At 55.3% G+C, this 21103-nt stretch overlaps 1 protein-coding gene across 9 annotated transcripts in view; it reads left to right on the forward strand.

The window, feature by feature from the left end:
- The window catches only part of LOC104048657 (protocadherin gamma-C5-like), a 54026-nt gene that overhangs the window by 14464 nt on the left and 18459 nt on the right, over nt 1-21103 (forward strand). For 3 of the 9 annotated variants that reach the window (XM_064458823.1, XM_064458828.1, XM_064458831.1), the window contains exon 2: nt 19878-19936. In XM_064458823.1, coding sequence (XP_064314893.1) covers nt 19878-19936 — 59 coding nt within the window. The other 6 variants (XM_064458826.1, XM_064458824.1, XM_064458832.1 and 3 more) reach the window with 6 other exon arrangements.

A 21103-nucleotide genomic window follows, 5' to 3' on the forward strand; every position in this document is an offset into this window, starting at 1 on the left:
AGAGCTCAACGTCGCCCACCGGCGCACTGCTCGGTATCTCGAGGGTAGGGGTGCGTGTGTGTGATCTTGACTCTTCCTTTCTACTGCCCAGTCTCATCCGCGAATTGTCGGTTGTGCCCCGAGGAGCGACGCTGTGTTTTCCGTATTGTCTGTCTGCCCTGCTCCAGCTGCAAGTTTCACCGAGCCAGGGTGGTAGTGTGGATATGGGTTGGAGCAGGGGCAAAAGTGTCGTGGGGTCCGCAGCTGAGACAATAATTTTGTCCTGGTTAATGACTGCATCATTCAGTGTTTCTGCCAGATTTAAATGCTTTCCTATGGTAATAATGTGTGATCTGTCCCGGCCTATTCACTCAGTGATGGCAGCGACTCTGTAGACCTCTGTTTTCCCTTCCAGCTCCGTTCTTTTCATACTCTGAACCCCTCAAAAGGAAGATGTTGCATACATCCATGACTTAACATATCTCCTCCGTGTGGGGAGCTGGGGCTGGTGCTTCATTTAGCTCCGAGCCTGGAGCCGAGCAGAGAGCGCACAGGGCCCACTGCTGCCACAGACTCCTCTGGAGCACCGGTGGAGCTGGGAATAGTGCCAGAGTGAGTGGCTCTGGCTGGGGTTTGGCTTGAACCCGTCCCCGAAGGAATTCTCAGTGCAAGGGAAAGGCGCCTTTCCCCATTGCTGTTGCACGTTTATACTCTTCTCCCTGCAACTAATGCTTTCAGGAGTTCCGATGCGTCACCTTCAATATTCGGTCTTCCCACCAAAGTGAAGGAGACATAACGTCTCCAGGTCAGTCAAAATATGGGAGATGGAAATGTTCGGTCTTCCATGCCTTTCCCAGGATCTCTTCGCTGTACTTGCCTTTCCTCTGCTTGTCAGTCCTAATACTGCTGGGATTAAGTGGACAAGGTACTCTGAATACGGGTTGCGTGTGTACTCATATGAAAATAAACACCTTAAGAATTGCAATGTGCATGTTAGAGAAATTGTTCAGTAAGCAGAGTTTAGGAAAGACACGAAATAGGCAGTGGCTGGGAAAAAGACACAGAGCTTATTTCAGAGAAAATAAGTGACTGAAGACTGTTTCAAGATTTATCTCCAAGAAAGCCATGGATATTTTTGTTTTTAAGATTATATGTAAGAAAGAAAGGTAATTGGGATTTGGTTGCATAAAGGCGTATGAGAAAATAAATCTGTTCCCAGAACTGTGAGCCTGTAGACACGGTCTGTTACAGAAATGCTCCACAATGGACACAGAGGCATAACATGTACTTACGTGCAGGATGCAGCTATGGTGGGTAAAGCATACCGTTTTCCTTCTCCAGTCTTTAAATTACTCCAGAATTAAATTATATTAAAATACAAACAGATTACTAACATTGGATCTTATCGGTGTGAAGCCTATACTTTTATCACATTCTGTGGGCTTGTGATAATAATGGTAAGTAGTGCTGATATGGTTTATCTTTTGGCAACGATTATTCGGTAGGAAATAGCTGAGCATGTAGAGAGGAGAGACTGTGCCCGTCTGATATTGTTGACTCTCCATATAAACGCAGAAATACTGCTTCTCTGGGTGGATCCCTTGTGCTCACGGCAGTTAACAGGACTGTGCAGAGCGAGGACACTAGCCAGAGTCGAGGTCCCTGTCGCTCTGGGGGGTGTCGTGTGTCCCACGTTGGTGCGGGTGATTTGCAGCCCTTCCACAACGCCCTCAGCCACAAAACGCAGCGGGATAACAGATAATCAGCCGCAACATTTCCGAGCCAGTTCTGCAGGGCATGTCGAGCCTTGTTTCTCTTGATAAGCGAATGAACGCTAATCCGGAATTTCCATTCCGGTTTCTTTCCCAGACATTGTGTCCCTTCGTTATCAGTCTCGGCTGTGGGAAGACACCTGGACGCTCTGTTTCTCGGCCACAGCCGGGTTTTAACAGGGCTCCTGGCGCTCAGTTCTCAAGCTTCCTTTGTCCTTTCCCGTTGCACCGTGAGAGCTGAGCAGTTGCGTAGGTGGCGGATAACGAATGCTGAATAAAATGCGGTAGTTTTATCCGTAAGGGCACTCAAAACGTCGGAAACCGACGTATCACGAGTTGTTGACAGGAACAACCCCAAACGCAGGCAGGCAGTCCGGGAGCTGGTTCTTTCTCGCCCAGGCACTGCCGGTGCCGTCGTCTACGTGGTCCCGTGACCAGCCAGGCTGTTGCTGCACAAGAACGGGAGCCGCTCCTGCGCCCGGCGAACCAGCACATCACAGACCGTGATTTCCCTGCGTCTGGCTGGTGGAAACAGGTACTGGACAGCAAGCTGGGAGGTGGCAAGAGCAGGAGGAAGTATTAAAACAAGATTTCTACGATTTGTCGGGGAAGATGCCTGTCGTGACAGCGGGGGCGGTGGGGATCAGGAGGGCCGATGCTCGTGGGAACCCTGCGGCAGGAGCTGCTCGGAACTCGGCAGCACGAAATCCGTGTGGTTTTGCCGACGACACTGCTCTGGTGGCACACAGAGGCACGACGTCGTGGGATGTCAGGAAGGGGCTGACCAAGCAGTTGGGTGGGAGGATCGGCATCCCGAAGGTTCCGAGAAAAAGTCAGAGCTGGTGCGTCTGGCCGGGGCTGGCTCTCCCCTCCACCCTGCGTGCCCAGCAGAACCTCCCTACCCCTCCTCCCGCCCGCTCCGCCTCCCCTTCTTGCTCCTGCTGCCTCTTCCGGACGAGGTTTTCCCGGGACCCCCCGTTTCCCCATCGCCCCGTTGGACATCATCCTCTCCGCCAAGCCCTGCACCTTCCGGCCCGCACATGCAGTATCCGTGCTCGATCTACCCTGGCTCTTCCCGCGCTCTCCCAACCCGGCTGTCCCTATTAGCTGGGTTTCTCACAGGGCTGTGCTCTCCCTTCGGGGTCAGCCGGCTTGAGCCCAGCTGCCCTCGGGCCAGGGCCCCCGCGCTCCCTCCCGTCTGTGTTCGGCGGGCGGCTGCCCTGCGGCGGGGCTCCGGCAGCCCTGCTCTCCGTGCAGTTATTGACCGGGACTGTGTGTGCCGCTGTCGGCCAATGATGGAGCGGGGGGGAATCTGGCGGCCCGGCCCCGCTCGGAGCCGGAATGAGGCGCAGACGGGCTCAGAGAGAGCCTGGGAGTGAGTCACCGCGGAGCCCGCAGAGCAATGCCCGTCTCCCGGCCGGTCTCCGCTTTCCGGGCCGCGCTGGGCAGCGGCATGACGGGGCGAGCTGAGGATTTCTAGCCGGGGCGGGGGGGCGAAGCGGAGAGCGCGGCCGTCCTGTGCGATGAACGGCGTTGCTGTAAGGAGCCGCGGGGTGACGACGGGGCAGATACTGAGCCTCCTGCTTTTGTTCGGCGTTTCCGACTGGGTTTCCGCCGCGATTCGCTATGCGATTCCCGAGGAGGCGCGGAGAGGCTCCGCGGTGGGGAACGTGGTAGCCGACCTGGCGCTGGACCTCGGGCGGCTGCCGGAACGCCGGCTGCGGGTGGTGTCCGGCGGCAACAAGAAGTACTTCGGGGTGGATCTGAAGAGCGGCGCACTGCTGGTGAGCGAGCGGATAGATCGGGAGGAGCTCTGCGGCGCTCTCTCTCCCTGCTCCCTCAGCTTTGAGATCGTGGTGGAAAACCCGCTGGAGCTGTACAGCGGCGCCGTGGAGATCCAGGACATCAATGACAACGACCCGGTTTTTCCCAGCAGCCAGGCGAGGCTGGAAATCAGCGAGTCGGTGTCGGCCGGGGCGCGCTTCCCGCTAGAGAGCGCGCAAGACCCCGATGTGGGGATTAACTCTTTGCAGACCTACCAGCTCAGTGCCAACCCGCACTTTGCGCTCGATGTGCAGACGAGGGTGGATGGCAGCAAGTACGCGGAGCTGGTGCTAGAGAAGGAGCTGGACAGGGAGGAGCAACGGGAGCTGCACTTGGTCTTGACTGCGCTGGATGGAGGCAGCCCGCCACGGTCAGCACACGTGCAGATCCGCATTGACGTCGTGGATGCCAACGATAACGCCCCAGTCTTTAACCAATCCACCTACAAGGCAAGTGTGAGGGAGAACACACCCAGTGGTACCCTGGTCGCCAGGATCAGTGCATATGATCTGGATGAGGGGCCCAATGGAGACATTGTCTATTCCTTCAGCAGCCACACACCTGCCAAGGTACGAGAACTCTTTGGTCTGGATTCGGCCACGGGGGAGTTGAGGATCAAGGGGCGGTTGGACTATGAAGAAACGAAGCTGTATGAGATTTACTTACAGGCTAAAGACAAGGGTGCCGTTCCTGGTGTCGCTCATTGCAAAGTGCTGGTGGAAATTGTGGATGTGAATGACAATGCTCCAGAGGTGACAGTGACCTCTGTGTACAGCCCTGTGCCTGAAGATGCAGCCCCAGGGACAGTTGTAGCTCTGCTGAGTGTAACAGACTTGGACTCCCATGATAACGGTCTGGTGAACTGCTTCATTTCCCCTGGGATACCGTTCATGCTCAGCTCCTCCCTCAAAAATTACTACACTTTGAAAACAAAAGCAGCTCTGGACCGGGAAAAAGAATCAGAATATAACATCACTATCACAGCCAGGGACTCGGGCTCACCACCCTTGTCTGCAGTAAAACAGATCCTGGTGCAGGTGTCAGATGTCAATGACAATGTGCCCAAGTCTTCCCAGGACTCCTACGATGTCTACGTGCTGGAGAACAACGTGCCTGGCATCCCCATCCTTAATGTGAGTGCCACAGACCCAGACCTTGGGCGCAACGCCCATCTCTCCTATACCATCTTGCAGGCTGACCCTATTGTAGGCCACCTCTTCTCCATCAACCGGGAGAATGGCACCCTCTACCTGCTCATCTCCCTGGACCATGAGGACCAGGTGGAGTTCAGGATGATGGTGCAGGTCCAGGACAGTGGCTCTCCGCCTTTGGCCACTAATGTCTCAGTCAGTGTGTTTGTCACTGACCTCAATGACAATGTCCCAACTGTGCTGTACCCTCACGCCAATACCACTGCCACCTATACTGATGTGGTGGCACCAGGCACTCCTGCGGGACACATGGTCACCAAGGTGGTGGCTGTAGATGCGGACGCAGGGTACAATGCCTGGATCTCCTATACCCTGTTGCAGGCCACTGACCCCAGCCTCTTCTCAGTTGGGCTGCACAGCGGGGAGATCTTCACAGCCCGCCAGCTCCGGGAGGATGATGCTCCCCAGCACACACTAGTCATCCTGCTGAAAGACCATGGGGAGCCTGTACTGTCTGCCAGTGCCACTGTGTCCATCTCTGTGGCTGAGATGGTCAAGGAGATGCTCACTGACCTCACTGATGTGGCACCCGCCAGTGATCCCACGAGGCATGTGACTTTCTATCTCATCCTGGCTGTGATTTTGGTGTCTGCAGCTTTCTTCATCACCATAGTGTCAGTGGGCGTATTCAAGTGCTACAAGTGGAAATATTCAAAGGAGCTCTTCAACAGCTCCAGAAGCACCCTGTACAGGGCACCAGGGCCATTCCACCACATTGATGCTGTGCGGGGCGGCTTCACACCACCCAACTTCTACCACCAGGTCTATCTCACCACGGACTCTCGCCAGAGTGATCTCCTGTGTAAAAAGCCCTTCACTTCCAGCCCCCTGGGCAGCCGCCAGAGCACCATGAGGAATGGTGAACCAGGGCTGTACCACCAGACTGTGGGCATGGCTAGCCGGCTTCCCACCCCTGCTGAGGTAATGTAGCTCCTTCTTGGCATGTCCCAGTGCAGGACAGAGTCATGGTTCATTTGTGCCATATGCATATTGTAACGGATTGGGATTGGGGGGAATATCCAGTCATGCCATGCCTCTAAAGAATGGTCAGCTTTAGCTGAACAGGTCTTCTTCAGAGTCAAAGATGCTATCCTGAATGTTGATGATGTTTGCACTGTGGCGAGCAGGATCGAGTGAATCAGTTTGTCTGGTTAGCGAACACATGTCTTTTGGATGCAGTTTTGGATACACCTTGCATGAGTAACCGGCAGAGGCTGAGATGAGCTCACAGTTACTTGCAAATCTTTGGCAAAAAGTTTGCTGCTAATGGTATTTCCTTCCCTTTGCAAAATGATAGCTGAGGGGAGCACTGGTGGGGGAACACAGCCTGTCTGCGTCGTGCCCCAGTGTGGGCTGGGGAGGTAGTGGTGCAAGTGGGGCTGGGAGCTACCAGCTGCCAGTGGGGGATTGGGGCACTGCTTCCCACAGTGTAGTATGCAAAGCTGAAGGATGATGCTGGTTCCTCTGTTTGACAGACTGTGGCCACAGAGCAGTCCCTCCCATCCGTGTCTCACTTAATGTTTGACTCCTGATGGCTCTGGTTTTGTTTCCGTGGAAGTTTCGTGGTGATGTTCACTTTGGGGTGGGGGTGGGTTGGGATTGCAGTCTACCGCAGTTGCTTGCAGGGCTCTGCTGAGCTGGACCATGGCTCTGTGCAGGATGATGAATCCTCCACTCAGGTGTTGTTTTAACAACTCTATTACAAACCTTGCATGATTTGTAATGTGCTATCTCCGGGTGATGTCTAATGTCCTGATGGAACAAATTGCAGCCAGGGAGGCGTTTGTGCATGGCAGGCAGCTTCTGTACTTCTTCCCCAGTGGGAATTGTGCAGCTTAATTTGAGAGCTTTCAATTACAGAAACGCTTCGATCCTCAGAGTTGAGGCTGGGTAGTGGATCCAGCAGAGGCAGTGTGGGAGGATCTGATGGGTTTCCAAGGTGATTGGTGCCACTAATGTGTCCCTTCCTGGGAGGCTGTGAGTAGGAGCAACCGGCAGGTTCCTTGGAGCAGAAGGAAGTGAGGTGCAGCGGAAGCTGCGCATGGGTGTGGGGCTGTGTGTACCGCCTGCTCACTGTGGCTGAATCACAGACAGAGGCGGAAACCTCTCAGAATTATTTTATGCGGTTTTTTTTCCTTCTTGTGTCACTGCTCAGACTCAGCACTTCTGATTTGTGGCAGCTGGGAATGGCTGCAGCAGCTGCAGGAGCAAGTGTTCCTCTGCATTGTGTGTACTGTGCTACAGCTGGGGAACAAGGATGTCCCCTCCACCAAAGGGTCCTGGCAAGATGCCTCTGGGGGTGAGGGCAGTAAATGATTTGAGTGCGGGAATGGAAGGAGGTGATAACAGGCAGGCGGTAAGCCTGAGTCCTAGCCATGGCTCCCACCTACTCCCCAGTGCTACACTAGAAAGGCACTGGCAGTGATAAATCAGCTGGGCTGTCTCTGGGTCCTGGATTTTCAGTCTTTGTGGTCAAAGAAGATCCAGCCCAATGTCAAGGACTGTGCAAGCCTGCAAAGGCTTCACACCTCTTTGCTCTGCAGGGCAACAGCAAGAGCCCAAAACCAGTGTGTGGGGGGGTGATGCTGGCCCCATCTGTGGCAGGTGGCATGTCCTACCATGAGGGATCCTGCCCTGCAGGATCTCCAGTGATCCCTCAGCTACCTGGGTCATCTGGGTCAGAGCCTTACCACAGGGTGAGCTCTGGTCCTCTGGAATGGAGGGATATCCTTCCCTATCCTAGACACCTCGTACCCTTCCTGCCTTTCCACCATCCCCATCCTGGGCTTTGGCAGATCCAAACAACAGCAGGATCCCCCATGTGGAGCTTTGCTCCTGCCCCTTGGTGACTGAGCCACCCCAGGACACTGAAAGTATTCTCCCAGAATATGTGGTCTTCACAGGGGGCTTCTGCTGAGGCAGCTCCAAACCCATTTCCAGGGGTGCAGCACCCCATGTTGCCAGCAGCAATGTCTGTCACCCAGCTGTTCTGTCCAGGGCCCTGCCTAGGATGGGGACAGGGCACATCCCAGAGTCAAGGTTATTGCAACAGCTTCCTGCTGGTGGCACTGTCAGAAGCCCTCGGGGAATGACTACGTCCAAGCAGGTATCCATCTCTGAATGCTGGGGAACCCACTTGTCCATTGTTTTGCTGCGTTAGCCCTTTAAGAATGCCTTCTCCCCTGCCCTAGAGCAGTCAGTAGGTGGGACCCGGGCGGTGTTCTCCACCAGTCGCGAGGTTTCTTGCTCCATCACTCCCTGGCTGGCAGCAGGGTGGTCCCACCCCGTGGCTCTTGGAATGAGCAGGCAGGGGCTGCAGAGGGGAGGGAGGACCCTCGGCCGCAGCACCTCCACGGCCTCTGTCCTCACCCAGGAGGATGGTGTCCTTGTCACTGTCCACTGTGCCGGATATGGGTGCCCCTCTTGCCTGTTCCCCCAGATCCCCTTGGTGCCCAGGTGGTGGGTATGGGTAGGGTCCCAGGCAGGAGCTGGCTCCCCTGCCTGCTGCACCGCTGTGGATCCCAGCCCCCCCCAGGGTCTGTGTGCACCCAAGGGAAGTCAGGGTGGCCTTGAGTGTGCCAAGGGCAGAACGCCAGGGCATGACTGCACAAGGCTTCTGCAGGGATGTGAACTGAGCTAACACTCTGCAGCTTGCCATCATCCTCTGGGACAGGGAGAGGGATAAATTACTGCTCTGCTCCCCTCTGGGGAGGCTGAGTCCCCTGCTTTTGCCCTCTGGGAGATTGCTTGGCTGCAAAGCTGTGTCTGCCACAGAGTTTCGGTACGTGTGTCTGCCAGGTGGGAGGCTTGGGCCTCCTTCCCAGTCTGATGTCCTGACCTGATGTTGTGATCTGGTGGTGGTCTAGTGGGCTTGTTGGCTGGCTCCGTGCATTTTCAGTGACTCAGGTACTATGAAGGTTGACCCTTTCTTTGTCCCAGGGTGAGGAAGGGGCATCCAGCTGGGTGTACATGGGGAGGAACTGTGTTCTGGCTTTAGATGGCTCACCCATCTCTGCCTTCCCACCTTCTGCCTCTAACACCGATGGGGGGCTGGCAGGGGTGGGCACCCCTGTCTCAGTGCGAGGTCTCCTGCCTGGTGGTGGTACTGGTGATAGTGATGCCTCACTAACAGAAGCAATCATGGGGTGCGGGCAGTGGCCAAAGCATTAGCTGGGGGGGGGGGAGAAAAGGGGTGGGAGAAGAGCCCCTGGCACCTAAGGGCTCTAACAAGCACCTTTTCATTGGGCATGAAAAGTCCTTTGGCCTGCATTCATGACAGCTGCCCTTTGTCTGTGGGCGCGATGTGAAGCCACCCTTGTGGAAGGGGGAGCACACAGGGAGGACTTGTACCTAGCTTCCAGGCTGCCAGGACGTGCATTTTCCCTGTGAACGGGAAGGGAGCTGTTGGAACAAGTGACTCAGGCTGTTGGAGGGGAGGCCAGGAGTGGCAGCCCCACTGGTGCCGGCTCAGGGCCCCGCTTCCCGCACCTCCGGGGAGCCACGGCTGGCTGAGAGGGGATGGAACTCTCGGCCAATTGGGCGCTGATCTGAAGCGGGGGGGGGTAGAGGGGTGGAAACTGCTTCTCCCCCCTCTTCCACCTCCCCGCTGGGGCTGTGATTCAGTTCCCCTCCCCCAGCCCACCCCCTCTGCTCGGAGGCTGACAGCCGGAGCTGCAGCCTGCTGGAGCCCCGGAGCTGTTTTCCAAGCTGTGGAAGAAAGACCCAGGGATTTTTTCGCAGCTCCCGAGCGCCTGCTGTGTCCCGGGCCAGACGCATACGGACATGGAAAGCGTCAGCCTCCAGCGACCCGCCTGGAAATGGCAAGTACTGAGTTTGTTTTTGGTCTGCGGCTGGGGCTGGGTCTCCGGGCAGATCCGCTACTCAGTGGTTGAGGAGTCAGAGGTGGGAACTGTGGTGGGGAACGTGGCCCGGGACCTGGGCTTGAAGGTGGAGGAGCTGCCAGGTCGCAGGCTGCGCCTGGGCTCAGAGGAGAGCCTGCGCCACTTTGCCGTGCACCTGGACAGTGGTGCACTGGTGGTGAGCCAGCAGCTGGACCGGGAACGTCTGTGTGGAGCAGCTGCGAGCTGCCTGCTGTCTGTGCAGGTGGTGACAGAGAACCCCCTGCAGCTCTTCCGCCTGGAAGTGGAGATCCTGGACCTGAATGACAACTCCCCAAGCTTCCCCACCGCCCACCGCACCCTGCGTGTTGCTGAGTCTGCCTCAATGGCTGCGCGCTTCCCCCTGGAGAGCGCACAGGACCCTGATGTGGGCACCAATACTGTGGGCTCCTACTGGCTGAGCCCCAACTCCCACTTCTCCCTGGAGGTCAAGCAGCAGCAGGATGGCAAACTCTTCCCAGAGCTGGTGCTGGAGCATGCCCTGGACCGGGAAGAACAGCCAGAATTGCAGCTGGTACTAACAGCTGTGGATGGGGGAAGCCCAGCCCGCTCGGGTACGGCACAAATAACTGTCCTGGTCCTGGACGTCAATGACAATGCACCCACCTTTGACCGCACCACGTACAAGGTGCAAGTGCCAGAAAACATGCCTGTGGGTGCCCTGCTCCTCCAGCTCAATGCGTCTGACCCTGATGAGGGCCCCAATGGGGAGACGCAGTACTCCTTTGGGGTTCACACCTCTGACTCCGTTCAGAGGCTCTTCACCCTGGATCCCCACAGTGGCGAGGTCCGGGTGAGTGGGGCCCTGGACTTTGAGGAATCACCTTTCTATGAGATTTATGTGCGAGCCCATGATGGAGGGATCCCAGAGATGGAGGGCCACTGTGTACTGCAGGTGGAAGTGGAGGACGCCAATGACAACCCCCCAGAGGTGCTGCTCACCTCCCTGCTGAACCCGGTGCCAGAAGACACCCCACTGGAGACTGTTGTGGGGCTCTTCAATGTACGTGACCGAGACTCAGGAGCCAACGGGGATGTGAGCTTGGAGATCTCTCCTGATGTGCTGCCTTTCACCATCAGGTCCCTTCAGAACCACTTTTCCCTGGTCACCCGGGACACCCTGGACCGAGAGTCCATCTCACAGTATGTAGTGGAGCTGGTCGCCCAGGATGGTGGGTCGCCTGCCCTCACCACAATGCTCACACTGCTCCTCAACATATCTGACGTGAATGACAACCCCCCGCGCTTCTTGCAGCCCTCCTACAATGCCTTCCTCCCAGAGAACAACCCACCTGGCTCCCTGCTGTGCACTGTCTCTGCCTCGGACCCCGATGAAGGGGATAATTCCCGTCTTGTTTACTCTATAGAAAGTGGCCAAGTGCAGGGTGCCCCGACCTCTTCCTTCATCCACATCAACCCTGAGAATGGCAACCTCTACACTCAGCGCACCTTTGACTTTGAGCTGCTGCAGGTTCTGCCGGTCTCTGTGGCTGTGTGGGACTCAGGGTACCCCCCGCTCCATGCCAATGTTACTGTCTACATCTTTGTGCTGGACCAGAACGACCATGCCCCTACCATCCTGCAACCTGCCAGTGATAGCAATGACCAGACACCCCAGAGGGTCCCACTGTCTGCCCCACCAGGCTACCTGGTCACCAAGGTGACAGCAGTGGACGCAGATGCCGGACACAATGCCTGGCTCTCATACCGACTGCTGCCGCAGTCCACTGACCCCTCTTTGTTTCGTGTGTCTCTGTACACTGGGGAGGTGCGGACGGTGCGTGCCCTCCAGGACACTGATGCGGCAACACATCAACTCATTGTCCAGGTGACGGACAACGGTGACCCACCGCTCTCCACCACTGTCACCATCACCGTGGCCCTGGAGGAGGCAGCCCTGGAGGAGATTTACAAGCCTCGGGATTTCCTGGCTGGTGTCAAGGAGAAGCCGGACCTGACCCTCTACCTGATCATCGCCCTGGCAGCCATTAGCACTGTGGCGCTCGCCACTGTCACCCTCCTGGCCACCCAGTGCCTTCGGCGCAGAGGCCGTGCCACCTCTTCGCACTGCAGCTGCTGCTGGCTCAGCCAGTCGCCCTCCCGGGACTTCAAACACTCCAGCCCCAAGCTCCAGCTCAGTTCCGACGGCACCCTTAAGTACATGGAGGTCACCTTGCGACCCACCGACTCCCAGTCCCAGTACTACAGCACCTGCTTCTCCTCCGGCTCCGACCGGAGCGACTTCACCTTCCTGCGGCCTTGCCCGCCCCCTGCAACCCCACCGAGGGAAACCGGAGCTTTCCTCTCCGCAACCGGTACGCTGCGGGACCGCGGCCAGGTGAGAGCCGAGGGGCAGGGGAAGGCGGCGCGGTGCCCCGGGGCCGCGCCGGCTCCCCCGCCCCGACGCGGGGGGCGCGGGGCCGCTGGCGCTCGGGGAAGTGCCGCAGGTTCACCCCGCGCGGCAACGGCCCGCGGGTTGCGATTGGCGCCGGTGTTGCTGTCCTGGGAAAGGAAAGAGGCGATTGGTGGAATGCGCGGCGCTCGGAGCCAATGGCGAGGCGGCTGCGCGGAGCCCCGGCGCCCCCCACTCGCGTCGAACGGCGCCCGCCCCAAACAATGAATGGGAGCGGCGAGCGCTGAGCGCGGCCCCGGAGCGCGGAGGGCACCGCTCCCCGGCCGCCCCACCGACAAGGATGCCGAGGGCAGGCAAGGTGGGCCGGTCCCTGGGACTGCCGCGCGTCTTCTCTTTCTGTTTGTTCTTGCACAGCTCCTCTGCTCAGATCCGGTACAGCATTCCCGAGGAGCTCACCCGGGGCGCCGTTGTGGGCAATATTGCGAAGGACCTGGGCACCGATGTGGCGAAACTGGCGGCAGCTAATCTGCAGGTACTGTCCGATTCGGATTCCCAGTACTTCTCGGTCAATGTGAACACTGGTGTTATAATGGTCAGCGAGCGGATAGACCGGGAGCAGCTCTGCGGCCAGAATCCCCGCTGCTTCCTCCACCTGAAGCTTGCCATCGAGAACCCAGTGGAGTTTTACCGCATCGAGGTGGAGATCCTGGATATCAATGACAACCCCCCGGAGTTCCCCAGTGATGAGGTTTCCTTGCGCATCTACGAGCTGGCATCCCTGGGTGCCCGCTTCCCCATTCAGCCGGCCCAGGACCCTGACGTGGGTACCAACACCTTGCAGACCTATCACCTGAGTGCCAATGAGAACTTCAACCTCAATGTGAAGGCACGCACAGATGGTGGGAAGTTCCCTGAGCTGGTGCTGGAGAGGGCCCTGGATCGGGAACTCAGAGCTTTCCACCACCTGGTCCTGACTGCTGAAGATGGGGGCTCTCCCCCCAAGTCCAGCAAGACGCACATCACTATTCAGGTCCTGGATGCCAACGACAACCATCCTGTCTTTGACAGACCATTGTATGGAGCCCGCTTGGTGGAGAACTCACCACTGGGCACTCTAGTGGTGAAGTTAAATGCCACCGATGTGGATGAGGGGCCCAACGGAGACATCCGCTACTCCCTCAGCAGCCACAACTCTGCTGCCTTATGCCAGATCTTTGCCATCGATGAGCAAACTGGGGAGATTCGTGTCCAGGGCAACCTGGACTTTGAGGAAGCGACAGTGTATGAGATCGAAGTGGAAGCCAAGGACATGGGATCGCCCACGATGGAGGAGCACTGCAGCGTGGTGGTGGAAATCACTGATGTGAACGACAATGCCCCAGAGGTCATTGTTACCTCCTTCTCCAGCTCCCTGAGTGAGGACGCACCCCCGGGCACAGTCGTGGCCATGATACACATCAGAGACAGGGACTCTGGTGAGCAGGGCAAGGTCCAGTGTCACGTGTCTCCAGATCTTCCCTTCCATCTGCATAAGGACTATGAGCACCAGTACTCGCTGCTAACCAGCACCCGTTTGGACCGGGAGCATGTTGCCTACTACAATGTCACCGTCTCTGCCTCAGACCTGGGCAGTCCCCCACTCTCCTGCCACACCGTCTTGCCAATTGCCCTTGCAGATGTCAATGACAATGCACCCCAGTTTGAGCAAGCGTCCTACGAAGTGCTGGTGGCAGAAAACAACCCAGTGGGCAGTGTGCTGGTTACGGTCTCTGCTGCCGACCCTGACTCGGAGCAGAATTCCCACCTCTCCTACTCCATCCTGCGAGCAGGTGGGACAGATCCAGGCCTGGATCCAACTCGCTACCTCTCCATACATCCCACAAGTGGGCAGGTCTCTGCCAAACTCCCCTTTGACTATGAGCAAACCACCTATCTCCAGTTCCATGTGGAGGTCTCTGATGGTGGCTCCCCAGCCCTGAGGAATAGGACACTGGTTCACATTTTTATAGTGGACCAGAACGACAATGCCCCATGGGTGCATTTCCCCAGGGCTGGGGAGGACTCCGCTACCCAGTTCCGAATCTCCCCCTCCACAGCCCCTCCTGCTCTCATCACCAAGGTGGTGGCAATAGATGCGGACTCGGGGCGCAATGCCTGGCTCTCCTACCACCTTGTGGAAGCCACTGACCTGGGGCTTTTCAGCGTGGCCCTGCACTCTGGGGAGATCTGGATCACGCGGGCCCTGCAGGAGACAGATGCCTCTGCACACGAACTTCTGGTGGTGGTCCGGGACGCTGGGGAGCCCCCACTCTCCACAGCTGTCACGCTAGTGGTGTTGGTGGAGGATAAGGGCCCAGAGGCCTTGCAGGGCTCCGAGGATCGGACCATCAACGGTGGGGGCTTACCCACGATTACACTTTATCTGATTGTGTCCCTAGTGCTCATCTCCACCGTCTCGCTGGTGGGACTGGCAGCATTGGGTGTGCGGTACCTCCGGCAGGGCTCTGCACCTGCCAACAAGGGCTGCTGTGTGGAGAGTGTGAGCACACTTCAGCCCCCTCCCAGTCACATTTTTGGGCACTTGAACTACGAGCCTAAGCAAGGGGACATAGTGATGGGCGTCCAGGTGACAGCCACGGCACCCCCCGCCCCGCGTTACCGCTCCTGCTTTTCGCCGGTCTCAGACATCAGCGAGTTCATGTTTGTGAAACCCTCCGCGGGTCCAGCTGGTGCCAATCTGCCAGATCCTACCCTGTGCAGCGAGGTGAGCTCGGGAGCGTGTCCCCCAGCCTGACCGCAGCCCCGGCGTCTGCGGGGCTTGGGGCACAGGAGCGGCTCGGGACGCGCCACCCCCGGCCGGCTTTGGGGAGGGGGTGCCCGCTGGTGCCCGCTCCCAGCAGCCAGGCAGGGCGGAGCGGGGGTGCGCGCTGCCGGGAGCCCCCGGCGCTCTCCAGGCGCTGCGGAGGCGGAGTGCTGGGGGCGGGGCGGGGGGGGGCTACGCCGTGCGTAGTTTGGGGAAGGCGGTGGAGGAGGGAGAGGAAGAGGGAGAGAAAAAGAAGGAGGAGAAGGAGGAGGAGGAGGGGGAGGGGGAGGAGGGAGCTGTGGAGAGACGTAAAACTGTCATTCGGTCCATCCCCTCCGCTCGCCGACTTTCTGTGCCTTTGCGTGCCGAGGAGCGGCTCAGCCGGCCGGGCTGTGATCGCCCCCCGCCCCCGTCCCCTCCATTCCTCCCTGCCGGGCTCCGGCGGCTGCTTCCTCCCTGCGCAACCCGCTCAGACCCTTCGGGGCGCGGGGCTTCCGGCGCGGCGGCGGCTCCCGGGGCCGGCAGCGGGAGCGGGGAGGCGGGGGAGGCTGCACGAAGCCGCCGCTCCGCTCCGCGCTGCTCCGCTCGCACACTCGGCACGGGATGCTCGGGGGACGGAGTTTGCCATGGCAGCTCCCGCTGCTGCTCGCAGCCCTCTCCTGCCTCCCGGCCCCCAGCAGCGCCCAGCTCCACTACTCTGTGCCCGAGGACCGAGAGCCAGGGTCCTCGGTGGGCGACCTGGCCAAGGACCTGGGGCTGGAGGTGCGGAGCCTGGCTGCCCGCAACCTGCGCTTGGTGAGCGAGGGTGGGCAGTGGCACTTTCAGGTGAACCTGGCATCGGGTGTGCTGCTCCTCGACAGCAGGCTGGACAGGGAGGCGCTGTGCAGGCAGAGCCCCACGTGCTCCCTGCACCTCCAACTCGTCATGGAGAATCCCCTCCAGCTCCACCGCATTGAGGTGGACATCCTCGACGTGAATGACAACGCACCCCAGTTCCCCAAGCTGGAGGTGGTCTTGGAGATCACCGAGGTAGCCAACCCTGGGACTCGGCTACCCTTGGAGGTAGCAGAAGACCCGGATATGGGCTCCAACTCCATCTCCACATATGAGCTCAGCCCCAGTGAGCATTTCGCCCTGAGTATCAATGTGAGAGGAGATGGTGTTAAAATGCCTGAGATTGTACTTGAAAAAGCACTGGATAGAGAGAAAGTGGCTGTTCATCACTTAACATTGACAGCCCTGGATGGGGGGAATCCGGTGAAATCTGGCACTGCCAAGGTTACTATCCATGTGCTGGATGCAAATGACAACCCTCCTGTCTGTGACCCACCCGTATCCACGGTACATCTGGAGGAGAACATGCCAGTGGGCACTCTGGTCACCAAGTTGAATGTCACTGACCTGGATGAAGGTCCTAATGGGATCGTGGAATATTCTTTCAAAACTAGCAATAATGCACCCAGTAAATTCACCAACCTGTTCTCCTTAGACACCCGGACAGGGGAGATCAGAACCAAAGGCCCACTGGATTATGAGGAATCCAGTGCTTATGAGATTGCAGTTCGAGCCAGGGACAAGGGATCTCCAGCCATGGAAGGACACTGTCACCTGCGAGTGGAACTAATCGATGTCAATGATAACAGCCCAGAGATTGTGCTGACATCTCTCTCCAGCCCAGTGCAGGAGGACGCAATCCCGGGCACTGTGATTGCCCTCATTGGTGTGAAGGACAGCGATTCTGATGACAATGGGCAGGTCCATTTGCAGATAGCGAAAGAACTCCCATTTAAACTGGTGTCATCTTTTAAAGAACATTTCTCGCTGGTCACAAATGGTCCCCTTGATCGGGAGAAGGACATTGGATACAACATCACGGTGAGAGCTGTGGATTCAGGGTCCCCACAGAGGGCCACGCAAAAAACCTTTTACCTCCAAATTGCTGATGTGAATGATAATGCACCAAATTTCTCCAGACCTTTTGATATAGCGCACATTCAGGAAAACTCCCTTCCTGGAACTTCTGTTTTTCAAGTGTCAGCATCTGATCCTGATGAGGGTAGCAATGCCGAGCTGTCTTACTCCATCCTACACAATGGGATGCAGGATATACCCATCTCAACCTACTTTCGAATAGACCAGGACAATGGCACTATCTACACTGTGAGAGCTCTGGACTATGAGCAGGATAAGGTGTTCCAGGTGCCTGTGGAGGTGAAGGATGCTGGGTCTCCTGCGCTGAGTAGTACTGCTGTGGTCCATGTGTTCGTCCTCGATGAGAATGACAATGCCCCAACCATTGTCTATCCGTCTGTCCCCAAGGGCTCCGCCTTCCACCAAACCATCCCGGCCTTGGCAGAACCTGGCTATCTGGTCACCAAAATTGTAGCTGTTGATGCTGATAGTGGCCATAATGCCTGGCTGTCCTACCAGCTGCAGGAGACTGCAGAAACTTTGCCTTTCCAAGTGGAACGCCGCTCTGGAGAGCTAAGGGTTGCACAGGCTATCAGGGAGTCAGAAGGTCCCCACAGGCTGGTGGTTGAAGTGAGGGACAATGGGACACCGTCCCTTTCAGCCTCTGTGGTAATAGTCATTTCTCTGGAGGAAAACAGTGTGCAGGACTTTGCCAAATCCTTGGACCTCCCCGAATCTTATCCCAAGGATACCAACCTAACCCTTTACCTCATCATCTCCTTGGTGTCCATTTCCCTTGTCTCCTGTGTGATGTTTGCTGTGGTGGCTGTCCGGTGTCTCAAAGCTGGCACTGCTAGCTGGACCTTCACATGTTGCTGCCGAGGGACTGGCCGCAAGCCCACCTCACATTTCCGTGGGCAAATGAAGCCAGATGGCTTCATCAAGTACCTGGATGTGGGAGGAGTGGGCTTGACCTCCCAGGCACAGAATTACACCTCTTGTTTCTCACCCATGTCTGATCAGAGCGATTTCCTCTTTGTAAAACCTTTCAGTCATTCTAGCACTGCGGAGACTGTGGCTGCCTACGAGCAGGTGACAAGCACCTTAGCGAGTCCCTGCGATGGGGTAAGAGATGGGTCTTTCTTACTGTCCTGTCTGCTAAATGCAATGATTCATAATATCCAAGCCAGTTGGCTGTTCTCTCTCTGTCCTTCTACCTAAGAAGGTGGCTTCAGGGAACATGTGTGACCATCACCTCCTGTGAGGTGGCAGGTGAAGTCTTTGGCTCGGCTTGATGGAATTGGGGGAAGGGGCTGGGTGGCACTATAAAATCAAAGACTGTGTGTTTGTAGAAGTAGAGGGTTTTCGCTTGGCCCTGTTCATACTCTTTTCTTTTTAAAGTGATTCTTAGCATGGTCAGGAACATGGTTTTGGGGTGTTTAACTTATTGATTCTGTTTAATCCCTTTATTCTGAATGGCATACAAACTGCAAATAGGAGAAGGTTATCTGAAAGCAAAGTTTGTTGGTGTTTCTTTTGCTGTTTTAGAGGTGCATTGTAGAAATTTCTCATTCTTCAACTCCCAAGTGTTATTAATTACTGATTGTGCGCCAGCAAGGGATCATTTTCCAGCTTGGTGATTTTGAGTGAGGGACTGATTTTACTGTTCAGCACTGAACACAGTGACATTTTTCACAAAGATCCTAGTGACCTTATGTGCCCTTGGACTTGCAGAGACATAGGCATCGGTGAGCTTTGAAAAGTTTAGCCACTGGTATTCAGATGTCTAAATATGGATGTAGGTGACTGTGTTTAGCTGCAGCTTTCATAACTTTCGGTTACAAAAAGTAAAGTAATTTTGTGTCATAAATGCCTGCCCTAAATTTGAAAGTGGTAATTACAACAGGAATTCAAAATATAGATTGGGAAGGGCTTATCTAGTGCAGGATTGTGTATCAGCATGTGCAAAAATGTGTATCTGAAATCTGCAGGGCAATTATTTAAACAGCTTAATTTGTATGCAGCATAGGTACCAGTGGGGCCTCTATTTTAGGGGAGTAATTTATTCTAATATAGTCTTTCATAAGAATCATCAAAGCTGTGATGAAATTAGTGAAATCACATCTACTAAATAAAAATCTAGGTCAGCTGTACCCATCTTTACTTTTCCTTAGTAATTACACGTACAAGCAGAATAATCCTATAATATTGATGTTCCACTGTATGGATTATGAACTGCACATTCCTAAGGGAACTGAGAGAAATGTTGTTCTTTCCAGGTAGCATGTTATCATTCTGGGGTTCATTAAGAAGATTGCAATTTTTAGAAGTATGCATCTTCCACACAGGAAACAGTCCTGCTGTTTAGTGCTCTTCCTCAAAGGCGTGATTCAAACAGGAATATGCAAGCCTGCTTTGTGTCTTTCTGTATTTACAAAATGTCCATTGTCTGATGGTAAAATAGCACAGGCAGAAAGCAATATGGGGGCTTACTAATGAAGTTACAAAGTGTGCTGATCTGTCCAAAGTTTATTGTGTCTCCTTAAACAAATAATGCTTTTTTCTTTTCCTGTCGGAAGTTCATTCTTTTATCAGTGGACAGAAAAATATTGTAATGCTCTGAGGCAACAGCATCTAGGAAAAGTCATTCAAATATAATTTGTGAAATCAAGATCTCAGGCAGGCTTTTTTAAGGACAGAAGAAGGGCAGATTAGGAAGGTCGGTTACCATTTTACCTTCTGGCATTAAAAGCATCTTTGTCTGTATCAATTAACTCTGCCACCCCAACCCCCACAGTCCTCCAAGCTCATTACTTTGGTACTATTGCTCCTGCTGAACTGATGCCCTTATCAGTTTATTTCATGCTTCATTTCTTTCACAGCCTGGTTTCCTGAGTTGCTTTGGAAGATTATTTGCTGAATAGTGTTTGTCATGCTTTTTAGTATTCATACTGCTTCAGAAATACTCGGGAAGGGGGCTGGGAGGGGCTTTCTTTTTGTTCTAACTGATTTGCTTTACTTGGAAAGAACACGCTTATATTCCAGACTGAAATAACCCAGGATCAGTTCGCTTTCATTTTCAAAGGCAAGAATGGAGGTATTAAAACTCTTCTATTTTCTCTGCAGCAAGCTCAGCCTAACACAGACTGGCGCTTCTCTCAGACCCAGAGACCTGGAACAAGTGGGTAAGTGCCTCTTCATGTATGTGTCTGGTGAAGGTTTCTTTACTCTGTGTGCCAGTTTCAGAGCTGGAAAGTCTTTGTCTGGCAGCTCTGAAGAAGAGTGTTCCCTGTCATTGGTAGAATTGTCCAACCAAAGAGTCAGAAATAGGCCTGTTTCTGTGTCAGCTCTGTTTGATGGTGATATGACAGTTGTTGTTTACAATGCTGTGTGTGGTTTTGTTGTCTACAGCCTCTGTGCTTTGTCGTTCCTGGTAGCTACTCAGGCAGCTCCTGTGAAGGTTTAAACGGTGCCACAGGGAGCACTGGGTCCTGGATTTCAGTGTCGGAGCTTGCAGTTAAACATCTGCAGGAACTGGTGGTGTCTGAGTCTTTCCCTGGGTCTGGCTTGATAATTTAGCTTAACAGAAAATTAAAAGACTGCTAAAGCTAATTTGTTGCAGCAATTAAACTTTGCTACTAGGGTCTTCTAGCTGGAAAAGCCAAAATGGAGTGAGGTTTTGGTGTAAAGTGTATAAAGCATTCCCACTAGAAACCAGGCATGGACTTTAAAACACAGCTATCACTGGAACAGTTTTCTCAGAGTTCTGTTGAATTCCCCATCACTGACATTTTAATCAAGAAAAACCTTTCTAACCATTTATGCTCTAGTTCAAATGACAATTAACTGGAAAGCCCTGTTAAAACAGAAGTGTGCCAGAGCAGCTGTAATAGTTTTGCTACAAGAAGTGAGTAAATGAGCCCCATCAGAACAAGCTCTGTTGCTCCCTCTTCTAGCATCATGCTGGAGCTCTTCAAGGCACAGTGCTGATGCAGTGCAGACCTACTTAACTCATTGACGGGGACATTTTCTCGGGTCATGGGCCAGTGGCCCTCACCCCAGCCTCCAGGCTCTGCTTATAGCTCTTTACAAGCTCCAGTCCCTTCCCAGTGCCTAAGCTGGAGCAGCAGCACATGGAGTGGGAAGAGAGAGGGCAAGAGGAAAGGCAGCCTCAGACACTGTTCATGGGGATCTGAACTAGCATGACATGCTGGTTCTGGTGCATGGGCCAGGATGTTACCCCTGATGATCTGTGATTTGGGTGTCCACGGTAGTCCCTGAAACAGCCACCAGCAGCTCATGTCAGTGCTGGTTGTGGCATAAGTTCCCATAGGACAGGCTGCCCTGGCTGG

The sequence above is a fragment of the Phalacrocorax carbo genome, chromosome 8 (genome assembly GCF_963921805.1).
Source record: "Phalacrocorax carbo chromosome 8, bPhaCar2.1, whole genome shotgun sequence".
NCBI lineage: Eukaryota > Metazoa > Chordata > Aves > Suliformes > Phalacrocoracidae > Phalacrocorax > Phalacrocorax carbo.